The sequence below is a fragment of the Carya illinoinensis genome, chromosome 3, assembly GCF_018687715.1.
Source record: "Carya illinoinensis cultivar Pawnee chromosome 3, C.illinoinensisPawnee_v1, whole genome shotgun sequence".
NCBI lineage: Eukaryota > Viridiplantae > Streptophyta > Magnoliopsida > Fagales > Juglandaceae > Carya > Carya illinoinensis.
In genome coordinates this window covers 47,177,549-47,195,449 of record NC_056754.1, presented here as the reverse complement: position 1 = coordinate 47,195,449, position 17,901 = coordinate 47,177,549, and the positions used below count along the sequence as shown (strand labels likewise).

Sequence of the window (17,901 nt, the reverse complement as noted above, 5' to 3'; positions counted from 1 at the left end):
TTCGTTAGAAGTGCTTGTTGAACATTGGAATGTATTGTTATAAGTTGGTCCTGTTATTCTACTTAGCAAAGAGATGGAATGTATTAATTCAATGGTACTGGACAATTTTTTTTTTTAGTGCATGAACCTGCTTGTAGGATAACTTTTTGACAAGCAATTTGCATCTTGTCCTGTAATGCTTAAGCAAAATCTCCAAGCAATTTGAATGAGAAAAGCTGAGAAAGAAGAAACTGTATGGCTTAAAATGTACTAAATCAAAATATGAACATTAGCATGTTTACAGGAGGAAACATTTGGGTTTTACAATGTGAATCATTAATATACAAATCAGCACACAACCAATAAAATGACAAATACAACTTGATGCTTTGAACAGGTCCTACTTCTATCGGTTGATACTATAACATAGATTTTTTCTTCCTCTAGGTTTCAAACTGGAGTAGTCCTTACGACCAATTCTTTTTCTTCTTCTGCTTCGGTGGCTGGAGAACCACCTTTAGGTTTGCATAAAAAATAGCTTTGATATTCTGTTATTACCATAACACAAATCCTGTAAAAAATGAGGCCACATATTGAGAAAGATCTAAATATATTTTAACTTTCTCAATAAAAAGAAAGAAACAGAGAAGAGAGGGAAAAATAAAAGTTTGCCAGAAATGAAACTTTGCATACCATATTCATAGACACATGCGGGAAATGGAGTAAAGAAGCAAATACAAAGTCGAGGAGCATCCCATATTCATAGACCCATACCCGAAATGGAACTTTGCCGCCCGGTTTTGGTCGGAAATGAAAGTGTAGGTTTTCATAAGTTCGGTTTTGCAGTTTCAGTGGGAGGGAGGGAGGCGGGCGAAGAAAGGATTCAAAGGAATTAGATATGTAGTTTAAGCCAATAGGGAGGGAGAAAGGGATTAATCTGGATTTTCCTTTTTAAAATATTTTGTATGTGCCAATTAACAGACGACACGTGGCATCAATTGATTCTCAGTCCAAAACTTTCTGTTAGGCTAGCATTTTCTATTTTTTAAGAGTTGTTCTAGGCTGCCGCCCAACAATGATTGATGGGCATGCTGCTTAGCACATTTGTGATTTTATTTATTTATTTATTTTATATTTTTTAATATATTTAAATATTTTTAAAGAATAAAAAAAGACATTAATATATTAAAAATCAATTTCTAAATTATTAAATAAACAAATTAAAAATACTTAACTGCACACTTGAGCCATTGAGTGGTACAATGCTAGCCATTTTTGATTTTTTAATAGGGGAAAGCTCCCTTGCCGCCTGAGTGGTACAGTCCAAGTGTACCACTCAGGTAAAAAATATTTAATTATTTTTTTAATTTTTACTTAATGATTAAGAAAATAATTTTAAGTGTATTGTTGTATTTTTTTATTGAATAATTAAAAAAGTGATTAAAAAAATGTGAAAAGAAAATTGAAAAAATAAAAAACCACTTGGCGGTATGCCCAGTGGTATGAATTGGGCGGCATAGTAACCGGACCCTTTTTATTATCTAATGCTAGGCCTGCATTAGAGCATCCCCAGTGGGTACCGTAAAAGGTACTTTTCCTTATAATTTGATGAAAATTTTAGGGATTTCATTAAAACCACATTTACATCCGAATCCCAATTTTAGGAAAAATGTTTGTGGAATGTATAGTAATTTTCCATATTTGAAAAACTACTGTACATCTCAAATTATTTTTTATTAATATTTTATTCTAATCATTTATAATTTTTATTATATTTATCTACTTCCAATCATCTATACTTTTTATCAGACTTATATTTATTATAGTTTTAAATAATAATTTTAAAAATAATTTAAATAATTAAGAAAATAGAAAAAATTAATTTTAAAAATATTATCATACCCACAAAAAATAATTTAAATTTTTGTTTAAAATATTCACTAGAGTAATAATTCAAAATGTAAGAAAAAATATTTAGTAGTTAAGTTTGTAAATAGAAATGAAAGAAAAAAGTAATAAAGAAAGAATAGAGAAATATTATTTTAATAGAATAGATAAAGGATATGGAATGAGACGTAGAAGATTTTTGAAAGATGAGTAAAATTTAAATTTTTTTTAAAAAATATTATTTTTAACTAAATTATAAAAAATTTTATGAAAAATTTAATGCGAATGCTCTTACTCTTAGCAAGGTCCCGCACTGTCCCAAAGAAAAATGCTGAGTGCAGTCGCCTGGTGTAAACAGCGTGCAGTCGACTGCTGACGTGGATAAGAAATCAAAACTCACCGTTTTGATTGTAAACAGAACTCACCGTTTTGATTGGAACCCTAAGTCTCTCTCACTCTCTGGCTCTCCTCTCTCGAACCACTTTCGAGACCCTCTCTCCCTCTCTGCGATTGGAATCCCAAATCCTCTCGAACCCTAGATCATCACGAGACCCTCCCTCTCTGCGATTGGAATCCTAAATCCTCTCGAACCAATTTCTGGTCGAGACCCTCTCTCCCTCTCTGCGATTGGAACCCTAGATCCTCTCGAACCAGTTTCTGGTCGAGACCCTCTCTCCCTTTCTGCGATTGGAACCCTAGATCCTCTCGAACCATTTTTTGGTCGAGACCCTCTCTCCCTCTCTGCGATTGGAACCCTAGATCTAGAGATGGCTTCTCTGGTTGGTTCTCCTCTGCGATTGGAATCCTAGATCCTCTCGAACCAATTTCTGGTTGGTTCTCCTCTGCGATTGGAACCCTAAATCCTCTCGAGCCAGTTTCTGGTTGGTTCTCCCTTGCGATTGGAACCCTAGATCTAGAGATGGCTTTTCTGGTTGGTTCTTCTCTGCAATTGGAACCCTAGATCTAGAGATGGCTTTTCTGGTTGGTTCTCCTCTGCGATTGGAACCCTAGATCCTCTCGAACCAGTTTCTAGTTGGTTCTCCTCTGCGATTGGAACCCTAGATCTCTCGAACCCTAGACTGCTTCTCCTCTCTCGAAGCACTTTCGATTCCCTCTCTCACTCTCTGTGATTGGTCTGGTTCTCTCTCGATTCCTCCCTCAAAACTCCCTCTCGATTCATCCCGAGAACTCCGAACCCTAAATCCCTCTGCTTACAATTTTTCATTTTTGTTTGGTTGTCATTTATTTTTGTTGGTTGTCGAACGAGAATCTGTTGGTATAGATTCACGTTTCCCTCCCTCTCTGCTTTTCTCTCGATTCACCCCTCAAAAGTGGAAACCCTAAATTCATTTCTGTTCGGTCTGTTTGCATTAAGGTAAGATTTCTCTGTCCACTAGTTCATCATAATACTATTTGGTTCTTTAATTTTTCTGTGTATAATGAGTCTTGTTCAGTTACTAGATTTATAATTTTTTAATAATTTTGTTCATCTTGTGTTATTGAATTGCCCAGTAGATGCGTTGAATCTGATTTCTGTTTTTAGTTTGTGAATTTTAGTTTATGTGCTCTGCTATGTGGTCTATTGTGAAACTTTGGTTAAGTTGGCCCAAATTGGTATGTGGTGCATTGTCGAACTGGCTGAAGTGTATGGGTTTATGAGCACATTTAATTGGGTGCCATATATGTTGGTGTAATAGATGCTCAATGTTATATAATATTTTTTGTTTAGGATGGAAATATCAGTTACTATATATCTTCATTGCAGGATAATATGCCATCTCCTCCCGTTTGTCTAAAATTATCACCCAATTGCAACATCTTATATACATATTTTTGTGGGATTGAATTGCCCTGTAGAGACGTTGAATCTGATATCTGTTCCTAGTTTGTGAAATTTAGTTGAAGTGCGCTGCTATGTGGTCTATTGTGACACTTGGGTTAAGTTGGTGGGTAATTGGAATATGGTGTTTTTTTGTGAACTGAAGTGCATGGGTTTATGAGCACATTAAATTGGGAATGGTGCCACTATATATTGTGTATTTTCTGACATGTTGGTGTAACAGATGCTCAATGTTATATATTATTTTCTGTTTAGGGTGGAAATATCAGTTACTATATATCTTCATTGCAGGATAATATGCCATATCCTCCCGTGTAAAATTATCACCCAATTGCAAAATCTTATATACATATTTCTGTTAGACAATTTATCTCTTTGCAAAATATTATGCCATACCTCTCGTGTATATTTCTTCTCCCATGCATATATACACTGTTTAATATATACTCTTGACTAGGGGCTATTTTTACTTCAATATTATGATAGAAAATGAGTTCTGCTTCTCATTTTGGGTCAAGCTTGGAGAGACCACTTTGCTATTGTGGCTCCCAAGTGAAACTACGGATTTCTGGAAAAGCAAAATCTTTTGGTAGAAGATTTTTCAATTGTCCAAACTATAAGATGAATAAACAATGTGGCTTTTTTGAGTGGATTGATCTTCAAAGTGAGCAAAACACTTGCTGTAAGATGACGTTGGAGTTAGCTGAACGGAAGCACGAAAGGGTACTTCATGACACGTTGCGCATGGAGGAAGCCAAATTTACCGCATTGGAGAAGAAGTACAAGGGAGCGTTGAAAGTATTAAAAGTCTCATGGCTTTTTTTTGTAATAGTTTGTGCTATATTTTTTGCCATCTTCAGTGGTTGCAATGTCTCTCGGCCAATGCTTCAGCTCATGTAACTCAACCCCTTTTGATGTATTTGACACTTTGATCAGTTAATGTATTAGATGTGTCATATGTAATTTCTTCATCCTGGGACTTTTGTATGTATTTAAAATTTGTAGCCAATTTCCTCGGACTTTTGTATGTATTAGCCAATTTCTTTTCCAATTTCCTGGGACTTGTGTATGTATTTGAAATTTCAGGTGAATTTTGTGGGACTTTAAACACTTTTGTATGTATATAGACCATTTCTTTATGTGGTCCCAGTATCCTTGGCATGATTATTTGGGTTTCGAATCAGCATATTGCAAAATCCAATACCCATGACTTGCTGTTGATTATTGGATACCAGCTTTTGACAGCAATTGAATACTTAGTAGTCAATATCGGCTGGCAACAGAAGATTACAAGAAACTACAATGCTACATGTTTGGCCTCTCATTACAAATTAACTTGTATAACACTGAAAATAGACCAACCCATATAAGACAACTCCTAATAGACCAACGATTATAAGACAAATCCTGCCCAATCGGCTTTCACCACAATAATTATTGGGCATCACCTAACAAAGATTGCAAAATATAAGCACCTGTTGGATACACTAACTACAATACGTTGCACCAAGTCAAAAGACGTGATGCCTCAGTTTTATACCGTTTGATCACATCAACAAAAAAATAACCCCTTATATTCTTTTGGCATCAAATCATGTCCTCCTAGAAAACACAAATTCTCCTGTCATCTATATATATATATATATACATTCGAATCTAACATCAAACATTTTTCAGCTTGCCTCCTCCTTTCATCCACTTAAATTCTCAGATCAAATATACAAAATCTAACTTCATTCTATACAAATTACAGGCAACTTGCCCAAATAAGTAAGAAGGGGAAAAATAGACCACATCTTGTAGTGTACAAAACATGCACCAGCTTGCCTCCTTGTAAATACAATTCTTTTGTGAAATATACAAAATCATTACATCCATGCGTTTGACCCATCTCCACCCAGGGAGCTTTGGTTGTGTGTCATCCAATCATAAAAAATCTATTTCCATTCAAATAAACAAATCTTTATCAAATAATAAATAATATTACAAAAATGGCCTAGATAAGTGAGAAATCTTACACTTTCTTGACTACCAACCATAGGATGAACACTTTCTTGACTACCAGAAAACATAGGCTGAACACTTTGCGTGGTCCCATTACTGTCCATGACCTGTTAAACAATAAGTGAATTTTATCACAATACAAATATTGACCTCCTTCAAAAAATATGCCAAAAGAGCTTATATCTAAACATGATACCGTAAATTGTCCGTCATTGGTTATTTATGCTTCTGATGGCCCAAATAAATTCCTATATGTGCCCATAGCTACTGTATGATTGTCATCTCGTTAAAAGTGGAGTAAATAGTTATAACTCGTAATTAGAAATAAGTGAAACTTTATCATAATGACACCAAATTCCTATAGACCAGTTTTTATTAAAGCTTGCTAAAACATGCACCTGTTTGCGTTTTCCTCCCACTTGTGCTTTCTTCTGTTTGGCTTTAATCTTCCGCATTTCTGTCTCCATCCTGGATGCTCTTCTAAGAGATGGAGGTCTTCTTTTTCCTCTGACAACAAGTGGACTCTTGAGTTGTTGTGAGCTACCAACTACAGCCCTATCTAGTATTGTAACCCCAGGTTCCGAAACTTGCCATTGCAAAAAAAATATAAAAAAAGTAAGCGACACTTTGTGTCAATCCAAAATAAATAGCAATTGTAAATACAAAATACAAAATAAAAAAATAAATATAAAATTGTAAATTTTATTGGTGGCCTAAACTTGTTTGGCCGCTAGATAAGGGTCGATGGTTCTGATGATATAATCCAGTCATCTTATGTATATTCTTCTTTGCATCTTCAAAGTCCTTATCAGATTCCACTGCATAATCTATCATCTCATAACACATATTCAGAAGAATTGATTGTTTATTACCATTTGGCCTCTCATCCTGCGCATCGTAGCTAGATCGGATGAACGTGTATCTTCTCTTGATGTCCTTCTGCCATCGGTCTAAAATGTACCGATCTGACAATGATTTTATACCGTTTGTCTTGAATACAGCCAAAATATGCCTACACAGTATTCCCCCTCATCTAAAATAAACCACATGAACACTTTGCATTGCAGTCATCGACATTAAAATCCACAAAATATGTAACCTGTTTTGTGAACTCCTGAATATGAACTTTATCTTCTACCAAATAACTCTTCATTACACCATCCATTGTCTGTAAAGATGGATCCAAATCAAGCACACTGATAACTTGCTGTTGAACTTCCTTAAATTTTGCGTTCGTGTACAACACCTGAAATTTCTTTTCAATTGGCGATCTAGATACGCAGGGAATGGTGCCACTAAAGGAAAGAAACTCTGCTTGATTTTCATTCTCAATTTTCCTTTTTAGCGCATTGTCGAACTGGTCGACAAACTCTTTCAGGTTTGTCTTTGAATGGACATAACCATCAAATAAAGCATTCATATTCTCGCTACGCTGAGTGGTACTCATTCCCGCCCAAAAATGCTTTTTTAGAAAAATCGGTACCCAATGCGCACGCTCCAAATATAAATTTTTCAACCACACATTCTCATGTAAGTCGTATGTATTAATAAACACGGACCAACATTTTTCAAACTCCTCAATAGTTTGTGTGTTGTATACACATTTCATCAACTCAGTTTTCAACCCACTTTTATATGCAGCATATGCCCCAAGCTTCTCAGGTGCCTTCTTCAGTATATGCCATAGGCAAAATCTATGTCGAGTTTCCGGGAAGACAATAGCAATTGCATTTTTCATTGCTCTGTCTTGATCAGTAATAATCGCCTTTGGAGCTTCTCCGTCCATACATTGCAACCAGGTTTGGAAAAGCCATATAAACGTCTTCGTGTCCTCACTGGAAATCAACCCAGCTCCCAAAAGAATCGACTGCCCGTGGTGGTTTACACCAACAAATGGTGCAAAGGGCATCCCATACCTATTAGTCAGGTATGTGGTGTCGAATGTCACGACATCACCAAAATACTTATAGGCTGCCCGACTACGTAGATCTGCCCAAAAAATATTTTTTAACCTCCCGTCATTGTCTAAATCCATCAATGCAAAAAATCCATGATTCTTGTACTGCATCCTTAAGAAATAATCACGAAGTACTCCAGCACCACCTGCACCAAGTCGTAGATGACGAGCTTTGTCGATGTAATTGCGACAATCCTTTTCCAGAAATGGCAGGTTCTCAAAGCCACCTGCGCCAACTACAAGAGACCCGTAACTCTTGTTCAGTCGGATACCAGCTAAATCGTTGGTGTCAAGGACTCTTTTAACTGTCTCACTCACTTCTCTGTTACATCGATAGAAGCGAGATTTCTGTAGGCTGATAACATGATTATGTGAATTATTGACTGTTGTCAACCGCATCTTTCCATTGACTCTCAACACATTTATTCTTGCCTTGCAGTTTGTCTTTCCCGTCGGATGTGGGTTGGCAACATTGGATGTCTTAATCCGTGCCTTCCTTCCCTGTGCACAACCAAGAGTAACATATCTGACACTTTGATCCTCTGACTTCTCACTCCTTTGTGTCATTACCCCAAACCTGCATTTCTTAGCATACTGCTTATAATAGCTAAACAAATCTTCAAATGAATTGAACTCCATGCCCGACTTTGGCTCCTCAATCATATCATCACCTTTCGACGATGGCACTACATGTGATGTACCAGGAGTGCAATCGTCGATTTCCCGTTCACCTGGACTGCCATCTTCAGTTTCCCTCTCTTCTGGTCTATCAAATGCATGTTCTTCCCCTTCTCCCATGCCCTGTAAAAGTTGTTCACTTTTATCTCCACATTACGAAAAAACACTTGGTAATGGCATACTAAATAAAAAAAAAAACCATAATTGACCATAACAAAATAATAAGTCTGGTATCATTTTATGGCACTACCAAATAAATAAAAATTTTGTATGTAAGCTTCACCACAATAGAAACTCATTAAACTCATTACCAAAGATTGATGTATTTAGCCCACTTTTGACGTAATTAAATCTATATATTGATGCTAATAGTTTATAATTTAGGTAGTGGAAGTAAGCGATGAGGAATTAGTAACTTTCCTATGAAATAAGCTATATCTTGGTTGATTAAATATCTGCATTGTTCCATTCAAAAATTTCTTCTCTTATGGCGTTCAACAAGTAAAATCTATAACATAAACTCCTTTAACCAAGTAGTTGCATAACAAGTTCATTAAACCAAATCATATCCAGCAGAAAAGTGCCAATAAATAATGGTGCAAAGATTTCTTTAAAAAAATTTATATATATTCAAATCATTAACCAAATATTAAAGCCATCAATAACCGAATATTAAAGCCACGGTTTTGTACTTGAATCACACCTTTACATTTTGTAGTCATCAACCAACGTAAAAAACAACATCAAACCAATATCATTGGCCTCCTACACGACACAAACCCGAGCAAAACCAAACCACATTTGCACACAACATTTTCAAAGTCCTCTATGGATTCACGTTCAACAATATATATTTACCATGTTCATTCAATTCCCACAAAACAGAGCCACATATATATCAAACAAATTATGAAAATCTATTTCAGGTTTTTTGAAGCATGCAGATATGGATCCATCTCAGAACCAGAACTTGGCCGTGGTGGTGCGGCCGTGTGACTCACTCAAAAATAAGTAGCACTAATGCTATCCCAAGTGCAGGAGGATGTCGTGTAATAATTAGGAATAAATTCCTAGATCGTCTCCTCAGGGAAAGTTGCTTAAAATTAAACTCGTTGAAAAAATGTGAAAAACTTCACAAAGAGAAAATAAAATGATGGTATATGCAATGGATGGAAAAGGGTACTAGTCATGGACTAGATTCATGTCTTTTGAATTTTTTGTTTGTTGGATTAGAATGTAAAGGACTAATAAATTAAACTTAGAAATTAATAAAACTAAATTTGAAAGTAATTGACAAAACATGAACGGAAAATTTAAAATGCCCAAAACCAAGATTCTAGAATTCATCTTTGTAATTAAATCACGAATTCTCAAAATAACACATAACAGTTGTAATCACTATTAAATGAAAACTTTAAAGAAGTAAGAAAAATAAATAACACGAAATAAGTAAACAGAAACTCAAAGTATTTTATAAACTTTAAACTGAAGTTAAATAAAATAGGGAACGAAAAGTCTAAACGAAAACTTCCTTTCACTATTCAATTGAAATTCGAAACAAAAAGGAACAATTTCTCACGTATCACTCTTGAAAATTAATCTCTAAACCTTTAATAAAATTTTTATAACAATTCCTCTGCTCTCCACGTATGATGTTCAGAAAAATCAAAAATAAAAACAAAAGCCTAAAACCAAACCTTTCTTGCAATAAATTAAGGTAACATAATTAATTAGAACTTCTAAAACAATTCTTTATGAAATAAAATAGCACACTTGATTAAAACTTCTAAAATAATTTCTTTTTGTTACATGAAATAAACTAGTAATGAAACAAACTAGCACACTTAATATTAAGGTATTACTCTTAATGAAATAAAAGTCTAGAACAAATCTTAATACACTTAATAAAAATGTTAAAACAACAAAGCTTTGAAACTAAAAGGAGAAACAAAATTTCTTAAAACAAAAAGGAACTAATTCTTTCAAGTACATAGCAAAAAATTGTGTGTGTTGAGTTGTATTTGTCTAAGTTTGAGTTGTCCTAGTTGTTCTTTTTGTAAGCTTCGGACTGCACCCATTTTATAGCCGAACATCTTGGCTAGTTCATCTCTCATTCAATTGGTTTCACACTTCAATCTTGCATTCACACTCAATTTGCATTCACACCTCAATTGGTTTCACACTTCATTCTTGCATTCACACCTCAATTTCGGCCACTTGAATTCCTCTTTAATTGCCGTGTCTTGCATTGCATTCCTCCTCTCTTATTTTATTCAATTGGTTTATTAATTCAAACCAAACAACCAAGTCTTCATGCCTAACTTCTTGCCTAACTTGTTGACTAACTTCATGCCTAACTTCTTGCAAATTCATACACGGTTTCTTCATTGCCTCCCAGTCGACTTCTTCAATCTTTTTGTTTTCAATTTCAGCACACAATACTTCATTCACACGTCTCTCTCTATTTCTGGAAATTGCCCTTTGACTTGAAGAATGCCTCTCACCGACTTTATATTTCAGCAAAATACAAACACCCATCGACAGAAAATTCTTTCACTCAATCTCGCCTGCACCTTTTACTCAATTCTCACTCCCTACACATCTCTCTCTCCCTCTCTTCAACCGACCTCAACTCCTCTCTATCCCCCACTTAATCATGCACTGACTTTTCATATCATAAGCAGCCGACTCTCCTCAATGATTTCACAAATAGCCGACTACTTCCCTTTACAATCAACCAAAACAAATCCCAACCAATTAAATTATTCCAGCTTTCAACCCCAGAAAAATCAGCACGTCATGCACTTTAATTTCAGCACATGTTTCTCTATATTTTCTTCTCATTTCGGTGGACAGCAGCAGCCTTTGATTGCACCAACTTCTTCCTTCATTTCGATGGACAGCAGCAGCCTTTGATTGCACCAACTTCTTCCTTCATTTCGGTTGACAGCAGCAGCCTTTGATTGCACCAATCCATCACATGTTCCTCACACTAATTTAGCTGCACCAACCGATGTAAGTTAAGCCAAACAAGCAGCCTCCCAATTAATGTATAATTTAGGTGGGTTGGAAATGAGTTGGTGGATTTGTGGGGTGATTGGTGTAGCCGTGTATGAGGTTAGATGGAGTTGGGATTGTTTAAATGGTGGGAAAGCTTAAGACAAAGTATGAACAAGGCATGAACATAATTAACCATAGTATGCATGTAAAATGGAGATGGAGATTAAAAAAAAAAAGAAAACACTTAACAACAAAATAACACAAATGAAAAATTAGCTTGAGCAACTTCCATTCAAAGATGGCAAGAAGTGCTTCTATCTTTTGAGGTTCATGAATTGAACCCAAAAGATGGAAAGATAGCTCAAGAAACTTTATGAACATGAAGAACAAGAAAAACAATGGTACAAATGCAAATGATAATGGAAAGCAAGAAAAATTATGGACTAGAATGCACAGTAATCAATAGTTGGTAGAATTCAAGCAGAAATTCATGCTTTTAATCAATTAAACCACAACTTTGATTTATTCATTTTAACCATTTTTCCATTTAAAACCAATAATAATGTCATGATGAATTTAAAATAAATTGGTTTTAAATAGTTAAAATATACAATATTTCAGCTCAATCACCGTGGTGGTGCTGACCCACGAAACTGACCACCCACGTCCTTGACCCAAGATGCTGGGCTGAATTGCTGGCCCGCGAATCTGACCCGAGCAGATGGCCCACTCAGCTGACCCGAGCTGATGACCCACGAAGCTGACCCGAGCGATGGCCCACGGACCGGACCCGAACAGATGGCCCACGGATCTGACTCAATCTCAATTGAAACCAATCTGACCCAAACAAGATCAGGCCTTTGACCCACTCCAACGCAGACCGGACCACCCCGAAATCAACCCACCCAAGGGCAACAGCTCTCTACACCCACGCCGATCGGATGTCTTCCTCCTTTCAGTTCTGGGGGGCTCGCGAATGGAAGAAGCGGAAAATATATCCTTTCGGAAATGCTTTCAATCTGCACCAGTTTTGGTTTTCATTCATATTTTGTTTTTGATTTTTTATTTATTTTTATTAAATAGATGCTGATATCAGCCACTGCATCCCGATTATATCGGCGACTGTGTATGGAACTACTGCTGTCCCAAAACAACCTCAAATTCGAGCTGAAATTACAGTAACGGACAAATCACAAGTTAGATAACACCGACTTTGAGATAAAAGAGCAATGCCACTGCCAGTATCTCCAGGTCTTCGATTCCTCTCACTCTTCCGCCACTCCCTCTCCCACAATCCAACCCTCTCCTTCCCCTATCTCACTTTACTCCGCCGCTCCATGGCTACCGACTCCGTTAGCCCATCCAACACCCGCGTCGGCTGGATCGGCACCGGCGTCATGGGTCGCTCCATGTGCTCCCACCTCATCCAAGCCGGTTACTCCCTGACAGTCTTCAACCGCACCCTCTCCAAAGCCCAATCCCTCCTCGAAATGGGTGCCCGTTTGGCTCAGTCTCCCCTCGCCGTCGCCTCCCAATCCGACGTCGTTTTCTCCATCGTTGGCTACCCCTCCGACGTACGCTCCGTCTTATTAGACCCCACCTCCGGCGCCCTTGCCGGCCTGCGCCACGGCGGTGTCCTCGTCGACATGACCACCTCCGAGACCTCCCTTGCCGCCGAGATCTACGCCGCAGCATCCGCCAAGAACTGCGCCGCGATAGACGCCCCGGTATCCGGTGGCGACCGCGGCGCCAAGAACGGAACCCTTGCGATCTTCGCCGGTGGGGACGAGTCGGTGGTCAACCGTCTGAACCCACTGTTTTCCCTTCTAGGAAAAGTTAATTACATGGGTGCCCCCGGAAAAGGGCAATTCGCGAAGCTAGCGAACCAAATCACAGTCGCCTCGACCATGGTGGGGTTGGTGGAGGGGATAGTGTTCGCTCACAAGGCAGGGCTCGACGTGGGTCTGTTCCTAGACGCGATATCGACCGGTGCGGCAGGGTCCAAGTCCCTGGACGTGCACGGGAATAGGATTTTGAAGAGGGACTTCGAGCCGGGGTTTTATGTGAACCACTTCGTGAAGGACTTGGGAATTTGTTTGAAGGAGTGTCAGAACATGGGCCTGGCTTTGCCGGGGTTGGCTTTGGCTCAGCAGCTCTATCTCTCGCTCAAGGCTCATGGGGAGGGCAACTTGGGAACCCAAGCTCTTATCTTGACTCTGGAGCGGCTCAATAATGTTTCTCTTCAACCTGCGGCGACTCCTCCGTCATAGACTGGTACTGTTTTCCTTTTTCCCAATGTTTAGAGCATCCTCGGTCCCTTGACCAAGTGGGATACTTGCCCAATTTACATGATTTAGTTAAAGGAAAATGATAGGGCCACCGCTGGCCCTATTTTAATTTTTTTTTTTAATATTATTATAATTTTTTTTATATATTTTTAAAATATTTAAAAATATCAAAAAATGATTTTAAAAAAAATTAAAAAAAAAAAAATTTATTTTTACCCAACGGAGCCACCAACGATACCTGTAATATCGTTCTTAGTTAAAAAATTCTTCACATTGTTAAATAAATTTAAAATAATTTAAACTTTTATTATAATGATTATCTAAAAATAAAAGATGACTATTAATTCATTAAGTATTAAAATATTAATTTCTCATTCTAAATAAATAAATTAAATAAATTAGAATATAATTAACATTTAATATTTAAAATATAATTATTACTAGCATTTAATAATATTTTTTTAATATTAATTGAATATAATATAATTATTATTAAGATTTAGCAATACTTTTTTTAATATTAATTTAATTAGAATATAATTACTATTAATATTTAATAATACTTTTTTAATGTTAATTTAATTAGAATATAATTATTATTAAAACTTAATAATACTTTTTTAATATAAATTTAATTAGAATTTAATTATTATTAACATTTAATAATACTTTTTTAATATTAATTTAATTAGAATATAATTACTATTAACATTTAATAATACTTTTTTAATATTAACTTAATTAGAATATAATTACTATTAACATCTAATAATACTTTTTTGTAATATTAATTTAATACAATATAATTATTATTAAAATTTAATAATACTTTTTTTAAAATTAATTTAATTAGAATATAATTATTATTAACATTTAATAATACTTTTTTAATATTAATTTAAAAATAATATAATAATATAAAAATAATATAATATAATTATTATTATTAACATTTAATAATCGTTTTTATAATATTAATTTAATTAGAATATATTTATTATTAACATTTAATTGGTAAAATTACAAAATGTGATAAAATAAATTAAATAAAAAATTATTAATTTAATAATATTTTATTATGATATAGAGAATGAATTCCTAATCCAATGTGGGAATTAAATTTAGATGGAATAGGCAAATGCAAAGAAGTATTGATATTGATCAAATTTAAAGATGAATTTAGTTAAGTCAATGAGAATGCTCTTTATGGGGGCGATAAAGATTCTACCCACATTTTCAAGTGCGTGTGTGACCTGACATTAGCAAATAACGGATATAGTGATCTACCCTCATTTTTGCATATGTTTCGGAGTGAGACATGTTTTTGTTACTTCTGTTTGTTCTTTATACTCTTGTGTAGGATATTGTTGGATAAGTTGGTGGTGTTTTTTCATAATGAGGAAATTTGGGGAATGAAGAGATGGCGTTATTTTCTTCATAACCCCCCTTTCTACGAAAAACAGATGCGTTTAGTAAAGATAATTTTAGGATGCTCAAATGTATTGAATTGGTGCTAGGCAAGTTGTGAGGTAAATGTTCTCATAAGCTTCCTGAGAACCTTAATATTGCTTTACCATATTCACTTAAACATGATATTGTTGGGTGCTTAGTTTTTAACGGGATAATGCTGCCTATCTATAAAATTTTTATTGGCACTGATTTTAACCGTGATATTAGTGGACGTATGTTTTAACACTTATCTATACAAAAAATTTAAAGATTTGTTTAAAAGTATTAAAACTTAACGGTTAATTTAGTTAATGGGTAGTGAATGAGTAATCCGGGCCAGAATATTACAACAGTCATCCATGCTTTGGTAGCTCAACATCGATCCAGCCTTTTAGGAATGGTACCCTCTCCTACACTCTGTTTTCTTTTTTTATTTTATTTTTATTTTTTATTTTTTTAATTTGTTTTTTTATTTTATATAAATATTTTTTTTAATCCCCCCCTCCCCTCTTTTGGAGTGGCATATTTATCATTATAACTCCCGTCTCTCAGGTTACATTGGCTAAATCTTGGCCTCTAGAACCCTAATCACACAAGTTTCAGTAATTGGTTGCCATCTCGAAAAATTGACTACCTTCAATCTGGTCTGGGTTAGGAGAGTTTAAGATTTGTTGTGTTTAATACTTATAAAAAAAAAAAAAAAATTTGTTGTGTTTAATGAATGTCCTTCCCTTTACGTATATCGGAAGCTTGTGTGTAGGTTTGTATTGATGAGAACTTACAAGAGATTGTAGTTTATCCTGGATATACTGATACAAATTCAAAATCTAACTTAAACTAGAGATTAGTTGATCCCTTGGTCTTCGGTGGCATTATCCTTATCTAGTTGTTTGAAGGCTCAGCTTTGTCTTGTTTTGAATTGAGTTGTCGAAAGCTTGGTGCAGCGGCTGCCTCATCTTGGTCTGAATGCTGCGCGTTATCCAATTGCCAAGTACATGTGTCAATTGGACCCTACAGTCTAAGTGGTAATTCATGAACAATGAGATTGAATTGGATGTTTGAAAACTTGGAGGATCGTTATAGTTTCATAAAGGTGTTCACAAGCTGCTCTTTAGTGGAGGAACTGCAATGCAAGGTTGCCTGAGGAGACAAGATCACAAACAAGGTGGACATTTATTTTAATATGCTTAGCCCAAGCGTGGAAGATTGGGGTTAGTAATATATCTACAATGGGACCTATTTATTGTCGATGGTGTCAGCACTTGCTTGGTAATCAATTTTTGTGCTGACCAAGAGATCGTGCATTGCTTCCTGGACTTCAAGAAGATGAGGTTGCAGCGAAAGAAGATGCAATTTCCACCGGTGGAAGAATGGTAGTCATAAGGGCACTTGGCTCAGCCTGGGTCGAAGTAAGCCTTGAGAGTTGGTGCGGAGGAGCGTAGAGGAAGCAAACCATGATGAGCAGTGTGGCGCAAATAATGCAAGATGCATTTGATGGCACTCCGGTGCAGTGCTGTTAGCTGGTGCATGAATTGGCACACCTTGCTGACCATGGCAAAGGTGAGGTCTGGATGAGTGATGAACAAGTATTGGAGTGACCTGACAACACTTTGACTCGTTGTTGGGCAGAGAATGCATCATTAGTGAACTACGTGAGAGAGGCGCTGGAGCTCATCAAAGAGAAAACAGGCTTTGCATGCTGCATATTTGTCTAGACAAGGAGATCAACAGTGAAACATGGAAGCTCGATTGCTCAAAGATCTGTTCACCAAGGAAGAAGCATTGGATTTGGCGTAGGAGATTGCAAAGCAGCATTGAAGCTTATGAGGAAACTGAATGGAAGCTTCAAGAGGCTTAGAGCTCGATCGCTCACAGATCTGTTCGCCAAAGCGGTTGCCATTTATGGAGTTCGGCTGTGTCTCTCTTCTCGGTGAAAAACGTTCAGCTTTCATGCTCTTTGAGCAATTGTGAAGTGAGGGTTTCATGCCCTGTAAGGTAGGAAAACTCTGTTGAAAGGTGAATTCGTGGTGGGTTTGAGGGTCAGAGTCCAGACAAAAGGAGAGAGTTGGTTTTAGCGGGTTCGACCCACAAGATACTTCAACCCGTTTTTTATGGTCTGGTCAGGTCGGGTCATACAGATGGGCCGGGTCATAGCATTTTCTGCACAGGCCTATGTATATCGGAAGCTTGTGTGTATATTTATATTGATGAGCAGTTCCTAGAGATTGTAGTTTATCCAAGTTATATTGATACATACTTAAAATTGAACTTAAACCAGTGATTTGCTGATACCTTGGTCTTCGGTGGCATATTATTTTATCCTTGTTTAGTTTTTTGAATACTGAGCTTTATCTGGGTTTGAATTGAAGTTGCCGAGAACTTGGTGCAGGTGCTGCTTTATTTTGGTTTGAAAGCTCAGCTTGATCCAAATGCGGAGGACATAAGGGGACTCGTCTGTTCATATTGCTGAGCTAATGGGATGGACTGTTGTACGGGCCATTGTTAGAAGTTGATTCCCTTGGTTTGCAGGAATTAGAGCCAATGTGCATTCAGCTATATATACTTCCATTTTCTGTTGTATTATATATAGAGTCATTCTGGAGTTTAATGAAATGAGTTTGGAGTTTAAGGCTACCTCAAATTAGCCTACCAATTTGTTTGGTCTTCTTAAATCTTTTCTTTCTTGTTTCTTTCTTTCCAATCACGACTTACTTTTCAAAATCAACGTTCATTTCACGTTATGAATGAGAAAGACATGGAGATGGAAAAAATAGATGATCTTCAATTCATGGTTCTCCTATAGTTCCCCAAGTCTTTAC

General features: G+C 36.3%; 2 protein-coding genes across 5 annotated transcripts; one reads left to right on the top strand and one right to left on the bottom strand.

The window, feature by feature from the left end:
* Positions 1-7,444: 7,444 nt before the first annotated feature.
* LOC122304877 (protein FAR-RED IMPAIRED RESPONSE 1-like) lies at positions 7,445-8,465 on the bottom strand. The gene is made up of 2 exons (XM_043117140.1): positions 7,667-8,465; positions 7,445-7,545 (listed from the first exon to the last, which is right to left on the bottom strand). The coding sequence occupies exons 1-2, from the start codon at positions 8,463-8,465 to the stop codon at positions 7,445-7,447; spliced, it is 900 nt and encodes a 299-aa protein (XP_042973074.1).
* A 4,045-nt stretch (positions 8,466-12,510) lies between these two features.
* On the top strand, positions 12,511-17,735 carry LOC122304657 (probable 3-hydroxyisobutyrate dehydrogenase-like 1, mitochondrial). Of its 4 annotated transcripts, XM_043116916.1 has the most exons (3): positions 12,512-13,041; positions 13,093-13,619; positions 17,472-17,735. In XM_043116916.1, exons 1-2 carry the CDS (start codon positions 12,575-12,577, stop codon positions 13,613-13,615), a joined length of 990 nt encoding a protein of 329 aa, XP_042972850.1. In that variant the 5' UTR covers positions 12,512-12,574; the 3' UTR covers positions 13,616-13,619; positions 17,472-17,735. The 4 variants fall into 4 exon arrangements, with proteins under 4 accessions (XP_042972848.1, XP_042972849.1, XP_042972850.1 ...); XM_043116914.1 differs by having other exon boundaries at positions 12,511-13,619; positions 17,452-17,735; XM_043116915.1 differs by lacking the exon at positions 17,472-17,735 and adding an exon at positions 16,027-17,371 and having other exon boundaries at positions 12,511-13,619.
* Positions 17,736-17,901: the final 166 nt, after the last annotated feature.